The following is a 13039-nucleotide window of genomic DNA, read 5'->3' on the forward strand; positions in this document are numbered from 1 at the left end:
TCAGAAATAAGGGCAAGCTCCCTCCCCAGCTCCCTTCCTGCCAACGTCAGCCTGAAGCCACCAACAGTTCAAATTGGTGGGGCTGCTCTTGCCCACATCGACTGAGCATCCCACCACTCTGTTTTGGTTTTTGTTTTTTTGGTTTTTTTTGTTTTTTTTTTTTCGTTTGTTTGTTTTGTATTTTTTTGTTTGTTTGGTTGGTTGTTTTTTTTTTGGTTTTTTTTTTTTTTTGTTGTTGTTGTTGTTGTTGGTTTTTTTTTTTAATTAAGGGAACTTTTTTCACCACTATCCTACTTTTTTTTGCACGGGACAAAGACAAGCTCCTCCCTGGCTGGCTACCTCTGAAAGTCTGAGTTGGATTTACTCCTACTTCTCCAATAATTTTACATGTTCTTGCTAGCAGGCCCATGCAAAGCCCGGGCTGGGTTTCCAAATAAGCCCAAACCATTTATAGTTTTAACATCTACAGAACAGTTGTGGCTCCTGATCACAAGCTCACCCCTTTTCACTCGGCCAAGAAACTACATCTTTTACATAAGAACGTTTATTGACAGAAATACATGATGCTTTCAAAATATATTTGTAGGAAAACGCAAGAATAATCTCTACAATCCAGTTCCTCAGTAAATTCCAGTGTAAATCAGACTCCTGTCCCCGTGAGAGATGCTGCTATACAGTACGTAAGAGCTCTAGTATATGTGCAAGGTTCAGCGGGAAGCCGCCGTGGGGAGTCGGTTCTCCTTCTGCAGTCCCTTATGGATTTATGTTTTCTGCTGTACGTCTTCTGTAGGCAACGGTCACAGTATCCACCTGGGCAGTTGGGTCGTGGCACTGTGAGCGGGAGAGAAATGGTTCTAAAGTATTTACACGTTCCTTGTGAATCTGAAAATAGAAAAGTCTCTTGCAAGGACATCTGAGCTGCTTGTGGAAACTCTCACCAAAAGGTAAGAGCAATAATCTCTTTGTACAACATGTCAGATGTTAAAGCTGGTTTGTGGGGGGAGAAGAGGATGTGCCGGAAAGGGAGGGGGGGTCGGGGAGGGTGGAAATGCCTGGGTAGATTTTTTTTTTTTTTTAAATTGTTTTTTGTCTAACAATTATGGCTACAGTCTATGAAGGGAAGGATTAAGGCCAAAGATGCTCATCACTGCATTTCCTACCTGATTTTTTTTTTTTTTTTTTTTTTTTTTTTTTGCAGAAAGAATGTTCTCAACATAAAAAACGTACTGTTTTTCTCATGGAAATAGTTCTTTAAATAGGGGAAGGAAGATCTACTATAAAATATTAGTGGTTTAAAAATATGGTGTCTGGAAAAATAAATAAATGTACAATTCCTATTCAAATATAAATCACTATAAGCACTTGCTGAGCAGTTAGTATCTTCACTGGTCTCTGCTCGGAAAGATTTAAGGTTGCTTGATCTCAAGCCTTTGTAGGGTTCTCTTGGAAAGTCTTTGGACCTGATTCATTAAAGCACTTTGGCATCTCTTGGCTGGGAAGGGGGATCTTTAGGCACATGCCCAAACCCGACTGTCTGGAGATGCTCTGCCAGGGGTGTCCTTACGGCAACAGCAGCCTCGGCAGCCAAAGCCTCGCTGCTGCCCCGTGTTTTCACAGCATTTATTTTCTGTGGAAAGAAACGGGAGGTCACCGACCTGCTGATCATCTCTCGGGGCAGCTGGGAAGCGAAGGCGCTCACAAAAACAGTTGCAAATGCCGAGACTGGTCCTTTGAGCCTCGCTGCGATGTTAAAGAGCTGAACTTGATGCTGCTGGAGTGGGGACAAAGCCATGGCACGGGGTTATCTGGGCAGGAGGTGTTTTCCTGCTTTGTCTCGAATTTTGATTCCCTACCAGCCTGGCCTTTAGCTTTTTCTTCTCTTTTTTTTTTTTTCTTTTTTTGTTTTGTTTTGTTTTTTTTTTGTTTGTTTGTTTGTTTTTTTTTTTTTGTTTTAAATTCACCCCCCTTCCCCCTTCCAAAATCATTTCCCCATAGTGCAGTGCACAGGTAAGCGAAGTGTGCTGAATACATTGCTAATGAATAGCAGGAATATTTACATACAAAAATATATAGGTTTGAACACTTCAAAATCTGCCCTTTGGTGCAGGAGAGAAGGGAGAAGAGTCAGTCCCTTTGAGATGTATCTTCGGCCAGCTGATGTCCTGGGGCTGAGCAAACCACCCCCCACCCTCTCCTTCGTGCAAACTCCACCAGGACTGACCCGACCTGGGTTTCTCCAAGCTTTCCACTGCTCAGCTCTGCTTCTCCCCTTGTCAAGGGCAGCCGTGGGGAGCGGCTCCCCATCGTGTTGACCCGGTGGCAGAGCCCAAAGGAAATCACCCCACCGTGGGTTGGTGGGTACAGGGTTTATGGCAAGCAGGGGGAGGAGGAAGGGCTGTGCTTGGGCATCGCTCTTCCTCTGCAGCTCCTCTGGCTTGCCGAGGGCTTGGGACCATCCTCTGGTGCTGGGAGATGCACTTGCCCAAGTGACCTTCTGGCCCTCTCCTCTTCCCCACGTGCTGGAGGATGGAGCCCTGCTCTGACCCCCCGCCTCTGCCGGGGCTGAGCTGCTTCACCAAAGCCAGAGCGAAGGTGTGAAACCCTCCCCATCCTTTTGGAGCTGTGATAGGGAGTAGAAAACCAGGAATGGCCTCAGTTCAACCACTTTCTGCTCCTGTATGTTTTTCTTGTCCTCTCTAAAGAGGGAGACCTGGACAAGAGACCAAAGGCTGCAGGACAAAGCTCAGTCCCAGCTTCGCTTCTGAGCTGAAAATTTCTTTGCAGGTCTGTTACTTTACTGGCTTTTGAAGAAGAGCTTGAGAGTGTGGACTGAGCTTATAAACCTCGTGGGGAGGAAACGCCGCGGGCTGTACCGATGGAAAACCCTGAATATCACCAAGCTACCCAGCTCCTGCTTCTGTCCCTCTTTTATCTCTCCTGCTGCTCACACAGGAGAACGTGACCACAAAAATCAGAAACGGTCACGGTGCACGTAACCCATGGTCTCGGGGAAGGATGGATGTAGGCTGTGAGATGCTGCCGCGTAATTACCGAAAGGCAATCAACGCTCCTGTAAAGGAAAAGCAGCAACAGAGCTGGCCTGCGCTGGAGCTGGGTTTCTGCACCACGAAACCCCCCAACCTCGTGTCTGGGCTAGCGACCGGGCATCTCTCCTGGTCTCACTAAACCCTTCCTAGGAGGAATGAGCTCGAGGACCGTGACTCAATTTTCCTCTCCCTCCCCTTCGCATCAGTCCAAGAAGCTGCTGCACCTCTCCCGCTCTCTGACCCGACGGGTCCCGCAGCTGGCAGGGGCGTGGGACTGAGCACCGCTCGGCACTGCTGCATCCGTCCCATCCGGGTCTGGATGCCTCCGTGTGCCTGTGCCACGGCGCGGGGCTCTTGTGCGTTTTAGCCGGCAGTTTGCGGCGAGAGGATGGAGACGGGATTAAAAAAAGGAACAGGCTGTTCCGGCTTTTTTTCTGCTCAATACCTGGGCGTTTCGTGTCAGGGAGGGCAGAGCAATGACTAAACTGTGTGGGCCAGAGGATTTTTCTAGCTCTAATTGCCCGACGCCAGTTTGCTGTTTGGGAGTTGCGCTCCTTCTCCCGTCCTATTTACGTGTATTTCTTTTTAGTTTTCGAGTGGCTCGATAGCTGGAGGATGCGGTTGGCGTGGTCGGCCGCAGGACGGGAGGGGACGCGCTCAGGGGAGACGCCAGCAGCTCTTCTGGAGCTAAAGCCACCCCCTTCACCCACGGTTGGTCAGGCCTGGCGTGGTAGGTCCTGCTGAGAGCCCGCGGGGGATGGAAGATGCTCGTCCAGATGCAGCCACCACGGTGGCTTGTGTTGACGATGCACCCCAGAGGTGTCTTCTCATGTCCCTTCCTCTTCCATCCTGCACCCCACGTGGTGGCATGAAGGGCCATGATTAGTTCATCAAGGGATTTTCCGGGGTTTGTTGGGAATTTTGCCTTGTTTTGGAGTTGTGTGCGCGTGTGTGTGGGGATAATGTGGGTTCTTTTTCAGGGGGTGGTCGTCGTTTTTTTGCTTGATAGTTTTGTATCCTATAAATGCGTGTCCTCCTCTTCCTCCAGGTCCTCCTTCATGAGGGTGTCGAGAGGAACGATCCAGCTGTCCCCCAGCTCACCGTTGAGGTTCACCTTCTTCTCCTGCATTTCAGAGGAGGTCTCCATCACCTCCAGTGTGGGGTTATCGTGGTAGCCATTCTCCATTGTCTGCAGCTCCTCGGTCAGGCGCTGCTGCGAGGGAAGAAAACCCAGAAAGCCCCATGAAAAACAGCCTGGCCGTGCCGTGTGTGACACCTCAGGCCCTTCACCTCCCAGCCAGCTGCGGCCGCTGCCCGCTATAGATGTGTATAACTACACCTAGAGACTTTCACAGTGAGGCTGGGGGCCGCAGACAGCGCCAGCGCCGCGAGGGGATAGCAGGGCAAGAGAGAGACTCTGCTAATGGTGGGAGGGAGGAAAGAGCAGCCAGAGACGTGGAAAACCTCCAGGAGCAGCTGCCAAATTCAGCCTGGCCCTGACTTGGTGTGTCCCCCCGACCCCGGGACCCTGGGAAGAGGCTGAGCATCCCTGCCTCACCTCATCCCTTCCTCCCAGCTCCTGTCTCGTGAACTTGACTCTGTTCTTCCCCTCACCTTTCTGCCCTCCCCGTCCCTTTTAAGCTGCATTATTATTATTATTATTATTATCATTATCATTATTATTATTATTATTATTATTATTATTATTATTATTATTATTATTATTATTATTATTATTATTATTATCATCATCCTTAACCGGTGGGCAGATCCCACCCTGCAGATGCTGCCCTCCCCACCCCACCCCACCCCCACCCCCCCATTTGCTCCTCCATAACCATCATCCCTCCTCATTCTGCAGCTCTTGGTGGAAACCAGGCAAGGAACGGTGAATCGGGCACTGTGTCATCCCTCTCCTTTGGCACACCAGGCTCTCATCCCCTGGCAGACCCCCCAGCCCCTCTTAATTTTGCGTTCACCATTCTGGCTCCTTCATCCCTGTCCTGACCCCGAGGGATTCACCAGGGAGCTGCAGTTTTTGGGGAACGCAGGTCTTGCTGGGCACCTCTATTAAAATCTGCCTGGATTTACAGCTTGATCTACTCTGGCGCTCCTAATAAATGTCAGGAGGCAGGCGTGGGAGGGAATCCACAGAGGAGGAAAGGGATGGAGAAGCAAAAACCGCTAGCAGGGGGGCTGCAAAGGTGCTTCTGGGGGTTCCCTGGGTGGGTGGCACGGGGTGGGGGGGGGGCTGTGGGCAGGGGAGGAGGGATGCTCAAAAGCAGCGGAGGCGCCTGGGCTCTCCCAGGGGCTGTTTCACCCCGGGGGGGGTTGTTGCTGCTACAACCCCCAGACGGATGGATGCTCGGGCAGCGCTTTTTCCCGCTGTGGCAAGGCACCCCCACCCCCCCCCCGCCGTGCAGCAAGGGGAAGAGGTCTTTAAAGCTGGGCTTTAGTAGGCTTTAGTCCTGTTAAAAGCTACTGAACCCTACCAAGCACGGGGGGGGGGGAGTGAGAGCTGGGGGTGTTATGGATGCGGCGCCCGCCCGTCCGATCCCTGGGTTGGAACTCACATTAAAGATCAGGGCCACATGTCCATCATCAAACCCGGGGAGATCAGGGTGGATGTGCTGGTTATTTCCAAGGTAAAACAAGAGCAGGGTTTAAAAGGGGAGAGGGGGGAGGGAAAGTTGGAGAAAAATAAAAATAATAAAAAAAAAAAAAACCAAAACAAAACAAAACAACTTTCAAGTCATTTTTGGAAAAGAAGCAGGAGGAAAACAAACGAAACCACCCAAATGCAAATCCAGAAAGGAGAAATGAGTTTGATTTTTCTAAAACTCTATCGCAACTGCTTGAAAAAAAAGATATTTTTCCATGCTCTGAGCAAGAGCTGTACTGAAGAACTGGCATCCCTTGCTTTGGTTTTGCTGCCTTACCCTGTGGCTGGTGGGTATTTACCTCCAGAGCATCCAGCCAGGGCTGGTACCTCTTCCTCTGCACCATCTTGCTTGAGGGACACGCATTCCCATCACTAAAAATGCCTTATTTCTATCTGTTTTCTGAACAATACAGGGCACAAGTGTTACGCTTCTCCCTGTCCCTGCTGGGATATTTTTCACCCTGACTAGGGAGATTTCAGCTGAGGGATGGCCTGGCTGCTAAACCCTGTAAGCTCCAAGGGGATCAGAGGGGACAAATATCTATCGAGGTCTTGCATCTTCCCCCCCACCTCCTCCACTCCTGAAAAATCAAGCCTTGGTTTGCTCTTCCCTGCCTCCTATGTTTGTCTCTGTTAGACAGCAAACATTTAAAGCAAAGGCTGCTTTATCCCTCACCTTCACGCAGCTCCTGGCCTGCGGGGCAGAGGTTGGGACTCCCCCCCCCCCCCCCCCCCCCAGAAGGGTGAACAGCTTTGGGAGGAAACGATGTGAAGTAGGATGCAGGGGTTTGCTTCTCCATCGAGAGAGTGTTTTACCCTAATTGTGTTATTTATCCTCGTTTTCTTTCTTCCCCCTTTCTATTGCTGTCTCTCCTCTGGAGCTAAGTCCTCAGCAAGAGCAGCAGGGGCTGATGTAAACCTCGGGTACGTGGCAGAGCTCTCCCCATCGGTGCCGCAGGGCGTGGGAACGGCCAGTTCTTGCAGGTGGATGCTACGCTAAAATCACCCAGAATTGCTTCCCGAGATAATTTTTTTTTTTTTTTTTTTTTCCCCCCCAATGCCTGTTCTGCCTTAAATCCTGCTGCTGCTGCTCTGAAATTTGGCCCTGGCCCAGCTCTCCTGAAGGCTGAGCCGTGCGGCGTACGGCATCAGTTCCCTCCTGCAGCTGCTGTCTTCCTGCCCTGTGAGAAGCCGTGGGCTCCCCGCAGCCCCTGGCACCCCCTGGGAAGGCACCGGGGTGATGCTGGGCACCCAACCCTGCTCCCTTACTCATAAAAGTATTTTAAGAAATTTTTTTTTTTTTTGGGGGGGGGGGAAGTGGGGATATAGACGGGTTTCAAAGGGAGTTTTGGGTTGAGAAAGCCTTACTTGTCAAGATCCTGACCCCAGGATGCTGCTCAGCTGCCCCGTGCCCTGGGTGGCAGTGGGGATGGGTGCTGCTTGTCGCTGTACACTCCCCTGCCCACCCCTCATTTCCCTGGTTTTCATCCTGGCTGCCTCCCCCCCCCCCCCCCCCCAACATTCCCAAAGGGCAGCTCCTGCCTCTCCGGAGCATCCGCAACACTTGGGGCACCCCTCGAACGACACTCAAGGGTGGTGCCAGCTGGGCAAGCCAGGATGTCTCCGCCAGCAGAGATGGCAACGGTGCTGATCTTCGTCTCCTGAAGATGCCTCTGGGACAAAAAACTCTCAGGGTACTTGTCCCACCCCCTTCCCACCTTACCTGGTCCTTCTTTTGGGAGAAGCGCTGGTGGCAGCAGCCGTAGATGGCCGTGATCAGCAGCAGGGAGCCGGCCAGGGTGATGATGGTGATGATCAGGGGCGTGCTGAACTCGTCGTTGATTATTATCTCCCTCTTCGTTTCGTTGTAGGTGATGTTGACGATGCCGAGCTGCCACGGAAGGGACGGGTCAGGCCCCGAGGAGGGCTTCCCGTGCCACCCACCTTGGGGGACAGCCACGGGGGAAGCCACACTGTGCTCAGGGACCCGCTTACCTCCTCTAACTTGTCCTTCTGCAGCTTCTCGAGGACTTTTTCAGGGTCCAAAGGGACTGGGGGAAGAAAGAGGATGCGATGAGCACAAGGGTTGGGGGGGCAGGTTGTGCCACCGTCGATGGGGTGACCCCTTTCCTAGACGAGGTGGATGGAGATGTGTGGGCATGAAGCCAACCCTTGGAGGTGCCTCCACAGCCAGACAAGGAGCCGGGACCTCTTCTTCTGGAAAGAGGGGACAGTCCCAGCGACCCCCAGCCCCCACTATCCCCCAGCCCTGGGCTGCGCACACCGTGGTGGGGGTCTTTGCTTCAGTGGGTGATTTACAGGCGATTCAGCCCCTGCCCTGATGATGATGAGGAGGAGGAGGATGGAGCTCAGTCCTTCCTCCCCCTCGTGCTAGGGCAGCGTGAGGTCTCCATCCTCCCTGCACCCTGGTGCTAAAGCAACATTTGGGGAGCCCTGAGCTGAGCTGAATTTCCCCAAAGGGCTCTGACGTGGGCAAGAAACACCCTTCTGTGGTCTCCTGGGGAAAGATTTGAACTGGGCACTGGATTTTAACCACTTGGGAGGAATTTTTCCTCCTGGTGACTGGTCCCTGCCTTGACTCATGGGTGAGAGAAGGATCTGGTGCATTCACTGGGGAGCAAAGGTGATTTCTGGGGTCTTGGTGCCTTTCCTGACCCGCTGAGATGTGGCAGCCCGAGGAAAGGAGCCCCTTGTCCAAGCTTGAGCAGACCTGAGCCAAGCCTCAGGCCGCATCCCTGTGCCAGGGTCCCCAATGCCAGCCCCATCCCAGGCAGGATGGTGGGATCATACTCACGGTGCACAACCACCCACACGGCCCAGCACTGGGAGCGGGGCTCGCAGGAGGTCAGCGTCACCGTGCACGTCTCCCTGCTGGCGTTGAAAGTGTGCTGGCCCGTCGAGCAGAAGCTCTCGAAGAAGGAGACTTTGCTGCTGGCGATCCTCCACTCAGCCTGCAAGGGACAGCAAGGGGTCAGCAGTGTCCCCGCCACCACCCTCTGTTACCTGGGGACTGCCGAGGAGCATCCCGCCCCGTCACCAGGGATGCGGTGGCCGTCCCCCTCCTCCCCCAGCCCTCTGCACCGCCGGCCCTCCCAGGGAACAGGAAAAGTTTAAAAGTAGTTTCTTTATGAGAAGCTGAGCTCTTGGCTGCCGTTCCTCCCCGGCCTTATCTGAGAGCTGCAGCTTTTGGCGTTACGGGAATGGCAGGTCCCAGAGGGAAACTGGGCTGGGGGGAGGCTGAGGGGCCACGGTGGGAGTGGGACAGGGCTGTGCGGCCCCCCTTTGCCCCCACGGGCCTCTGCAGTGCTCCCACCACCCGCATTTCTACCCTCTGCCCCCACCAACACACATCCCTGTTCTCCCGAGAGCTTCCCCAGGGCTCTGGGGCTCTGCAGAAGCAGGAGAAAGTGTTTTGCTTTCGGATAAACTGGAGCATCCCCGGAAGGGTTAGCCTGGACAGCACGGGAGGGATGGTAGAGGGGGGTGGGGGGCGCCCATGTCCCCATTTCCTGAGGCTTTTTCGATTCTGCTCGATGCTTCGTAGCAGCTGGGAGCTCACTAAGGTAGAGCTGCTCACCCTTCTGCATGCACAGGTCCTTTGTGGAAAAGTCCTCCGTGGCAGACTGAAACGAGGTGGCAGGCAGCACGTGCCCTGCCTGGGAAAAGCTCTGCTCCTGCCTCCTCCAACACCCCAAACCTTCCCCTCCCTCTGCAACACCGTCCTCCCCGGGTCCCGCTCACGCCGATGCATCCCGCTTCCTCCACTGCAAGGGCGGGAGCCACCCGGCCGAGGAAGGCACCTAATCTCACCCCATCTTATCTAAATATTTGGGAAGCGGCGGCGGGAGACAGGATGCACTTGCTGGGGCGGAAGACCTGGCCTGGGCACGACGTGAGGGTGAGCTCAGCATCGTGAGGCCCCGGTTGTCCCAGGGAACCGCTGCTGGCCCTCGCCTGTCCTTTCGCTTTGCACGGGGAAGAAACATCCTCCAGGCCCCTCTGTTGAGTCCGCAGCATCCTGGCTGCATCCCCGGGAAAAGGGCTGGATGGGAAACCTCCTCCCAGCCCTGTGCCAGGGCAGCCCAGGGGCAGCAAGGCGAGACCTCGGCAAGGCAGCAGCCTCCAGAAAGCTCATCCCCAGTGGAACAGGGAGGAGAGGGTTACGGCTTGGTCGGGGCGATGTTTTTATCATCTTCGGACGCTGGGTTGTGCTCCTACGCTTTAAATGTCCTGCAGTTTATCAATCCCTGCCTGCGCAGCATTTTCTGATCGTCAGAGGCATGAAAAGCCTCTCTGCTGCCTCCCTGCATCCTCTTCCCCCAGGTTCTGCCGCAGCTCTGCCTTCCCCCAGCCCTCAATAACCCACCTTTCCTCCTACCACCCCATGGGGGGAAAAAAAAAAAAAAAAAAAGACAGACCTTTAAAATGCTTTTTTTTGTGGGGGAGGGAAATTGGACATGAAGCTAAAACGCAGCTGAGCACAGAAGCACTTTGCTGCCGGACGGTGAGCAGTGCCTAAACCCCTTTAGAGGCTGAACTAGAGGGATTTACCCTTCCCAGGGTTGGAGAGGGGCACGGTAAGGCCCGCAGGGATGCCCCGGAGGTGGTGCCACGGCCCCGGCAGCTCTCCCCTCCCGCTGCCGGAGCCGCTCGCATTCCTTGGCTGGAGTTGACAGGCGCTGCCGGGCAGCTCGAATCCGGTTCCCACACTGGCGGGGACCTAAAACTAACATCCCCGAATGAGGTAACAGCACTTGAGTCAACAAACCACCCCCGCCAGCTGGATGAGGCGAGGGGGACCATGACCCTGCTCGGTAAGGGGGACCCTCCGCCTGCTCCAGGGACTGTCCTGCTGTCCCCGGACTGTTGGGTGTCACACAGCAAATTCCCTCGGACACCTGGGTGCTGGCCCGGGTGGTCCAGTTGTTGCTTTTACAGCCTCTGGCTGGAGTGGGTTCTGGTGCTCCCCAGCGTCCTCTGACTCAGCTCGCTGGGCACATCCGCATCCCAGTTAGGGGCACGCTGGAGGATCCCAGGGCTGGACCCGTGGGAGCTGGCCACAGCGTTGTGTGGCTCAACCACAGCTTGGGGGACAACAGCCACCTCTGACTCTGTCAACTCGTGCTTCACCTAATGCATTTTGGGGTTGGGATGAGGATCAGAGCATCCATCCATCCATCCATCCATCCGTCCATCCTTCCATCCATCCATCCATCCATCCATCCATCCATCCATCCATCCATCCATCCATCCATCCATCCATCCATCTGTCCATCATCCATCCATCCATCCATCCGTCCATCCATCCATCCATCCATCCATCCATCCATCCTTCCATCCATCCGTCCATCATCCGTCCATCCGTCCGTCCATCCATCCATCCATCCATCCATCCATCCATCCATCCATCCATCCATCCATCCATCCATCCGTCCGTCCGTCCGTCCATCCGTCCATCCGTCCATCCATCCATCCGTCCATCCGTCCACCCACCCATCCCAAGGCTGGAGCACCCCAGTCAGACAACGAAAACCTAACTGAAGATACACTTGTGAACTGGACCTTAGGAAAGTCATCTTATGGAATACAAGGCATCAAGCTAATAAACCTTGTTAAGAAACTCATTAAGATCCTGCTGTAATCAAAGGAAGGAGAAGGGGCAAAAGGGAGGGTGGGGGAACATGGACAAAACTGTTCAGTGCTGGTTAAAAGCATCACCCGAAGAGGAAGGATGCTGGGAACCAACCAGCCCATACAATACCTTTGATCCACAAAGTGGTACCAACCATTTGGCTTTTCTTTTTAAGATTTACAGTTTGAGGGTTGGGTGGGTTTTTTTGTTGTTTTTTTTGTTTGTTTGTTTGTTTGTGTTTTTTTTTTTTTTTTTTTTAATTTTTAAATTTACTGTAGCTAGCGGAACTGAGGTGCAGCGGGGTGTGGTGCCTGCAATTCCTGGGTTCAGTCCCGACTGTTTTGCTGGGGTCCCTGCATCGCCTGTGCCGCCCCGTAAGCCCAGCTATGCCCGGGGTGGGCTAGTCTGCGTGGCCCTCTCCCCTGCCACGTGTGATCTGGACACGTACCCCACCACCAGGCCCCCATGTTGCCCTTGATGCTTCCCCAGCTTCTCCCTGGAGCTGAGCTTTTAGCACAATGCCCCCCCGACTCCGGCTCGTTCTTGCGGGCCAGGATTGGAGCCGTTTCTGGAACACTTCTCCTTATAGCGCACACTTTCCTGTTTTCCCACGGGTTGCAAAATGCAAAGGATTTTTTAACTTTGCTGTCAAGATTTGGCTAGACACTTGTTTACCGGGCCTACAAAGCAGGGAAACCAGATAGTGCCATTTCTCTGTTATCTGCTCGGCTTGTGAGGCATAAAATTCGTTGCAATTTTCAGGAATATGCTGAGTGGAAAGTTAGCGGCAAGCGAGTGGGAGGTGTCCTTGGCAGCCGAGGCGAGCGATGCTATGGGAGGATGCGCCCTTGCAGCCTTCCTGCAGCTGTTTCGAGGCGTAACTGGCATTTTGTACTAACAATGCTTGGGCTCGTTATTGTGCCCAGAGGAATCTAAGGGGAGCCGGGCGGCAGACTCGCTGGCTCGCCAGCTCCAGCGCGCCATCGCCCAGCGGAGCGGGCAGAGAGGAGCGGTGGAGGATGCCGAGCCGTGATGTCCACCTGCCCCTCAGCTGGCCGGCGCGCCGCCCTGCACCAGCACTTCCCAGTCTTGCCATCCCCGCTGCCAAAAAAGCCTCCTGGCACAACTCCAGCCAAGCCACAGGGAGGGCAGCAGCCCTGCGCAGCTCACGCTTGCGCCCAGGAGGAGGAAAGCATTCAACACCAGCACGGTCATCAGTCGCCCGGGTGTTTTAGGCTCCAAAATTAGATTTTTGTCAATCTGATGAAATGTTTTTATACATTCAATATAAAATTTGACGAGAAGCCTTCCCAGCGTGGCCACGGCGTGTTGCACAAAGCAGGGCAGGGGATGCTCTCAGGAGAGGTTGTCCTCCTGTGGCATCTGGGCCACAGGCATCATGGTAATAGGGTCCCTCCTCGGAGTCATCCTCAGCGCTACGGGCAGCACGGCTAAGAACATCATCATTTCTGCAGGTGTGCGGGCAAGCAGCATTTACACCCAGCAGCAGGCAAACCAGGAAGGTGATGACCATGAGATGTCAGCAGACGGGCGCTTCCCCTTCCTTAGGAGCACTGGGGGTGCTATCGGGAGGTCCAAGCCCTCTCCAGGGCTGCCAGGTAGGGCCACCACCAAGCCACAGGGAATTTAAAGAGCTGCTGTGGTCAGTAGCAACGC

At 54.0% G+C, this 13039-nt stretch overlaps 1 protein-coding gene across 4 annotated transcripts in view; it reads right to left on the reverse strand.

The window, feature by feature from the left end:
* Window positions 1-528: 528 nt before the first annotated feature.
* The window catches only part of PODXL (podocalyxin like), a 47461-nt gene continuing 34950 nt past the window's right edge, over window positions 529-13039 (reverse strand). Inside the window, exons 5-9 of one of the 4 annotated variants that reach the window (XM_032995764.2) lie at window positions 8525-8681; window positions 7705-7760; window positions 7433-7600; window positions 5621-5677; window positions 529-4257 (exon numbers count right to left, since the gene is read on the reverse strand). In XM_032995764.2, coding sequence (XP_032851655.2) covers window positions 4066-4257; window positions 5621-5677; window positions 7433-7600; window positions 7705-7760; window positions 8525-8681 — 630 coding nt within the window. In that variant the 3' untranslated portion in view covers window positions 529-4065. Of the gene's footprint in view, window positions 4261-5620; window positions 5678-7432; window positions 7601-7704; window positions 7761-8524; window positions 8682-13039 lie in introns of all 4 variants that reach the window. The other 3 variants (XM_032995763.2, XM_032995766.2, XM_032995765.2) reach the window with 3 other exon arrangements.

Source organism: Tyto alba, unplaced genomic scaffold, assembly GCF_018691265.1.
Source record: "Tyto alba isolate M040663 unplaced genomic scaffold, T.alba_DEE_v4.0 Super-Scaffold_2, whole genome shotgun sequence".
NCBI lineage: Eukaryota > Metazoa > Chordata > Aves > Strigiformes > Tytonidae > Tyto > Tyto alba.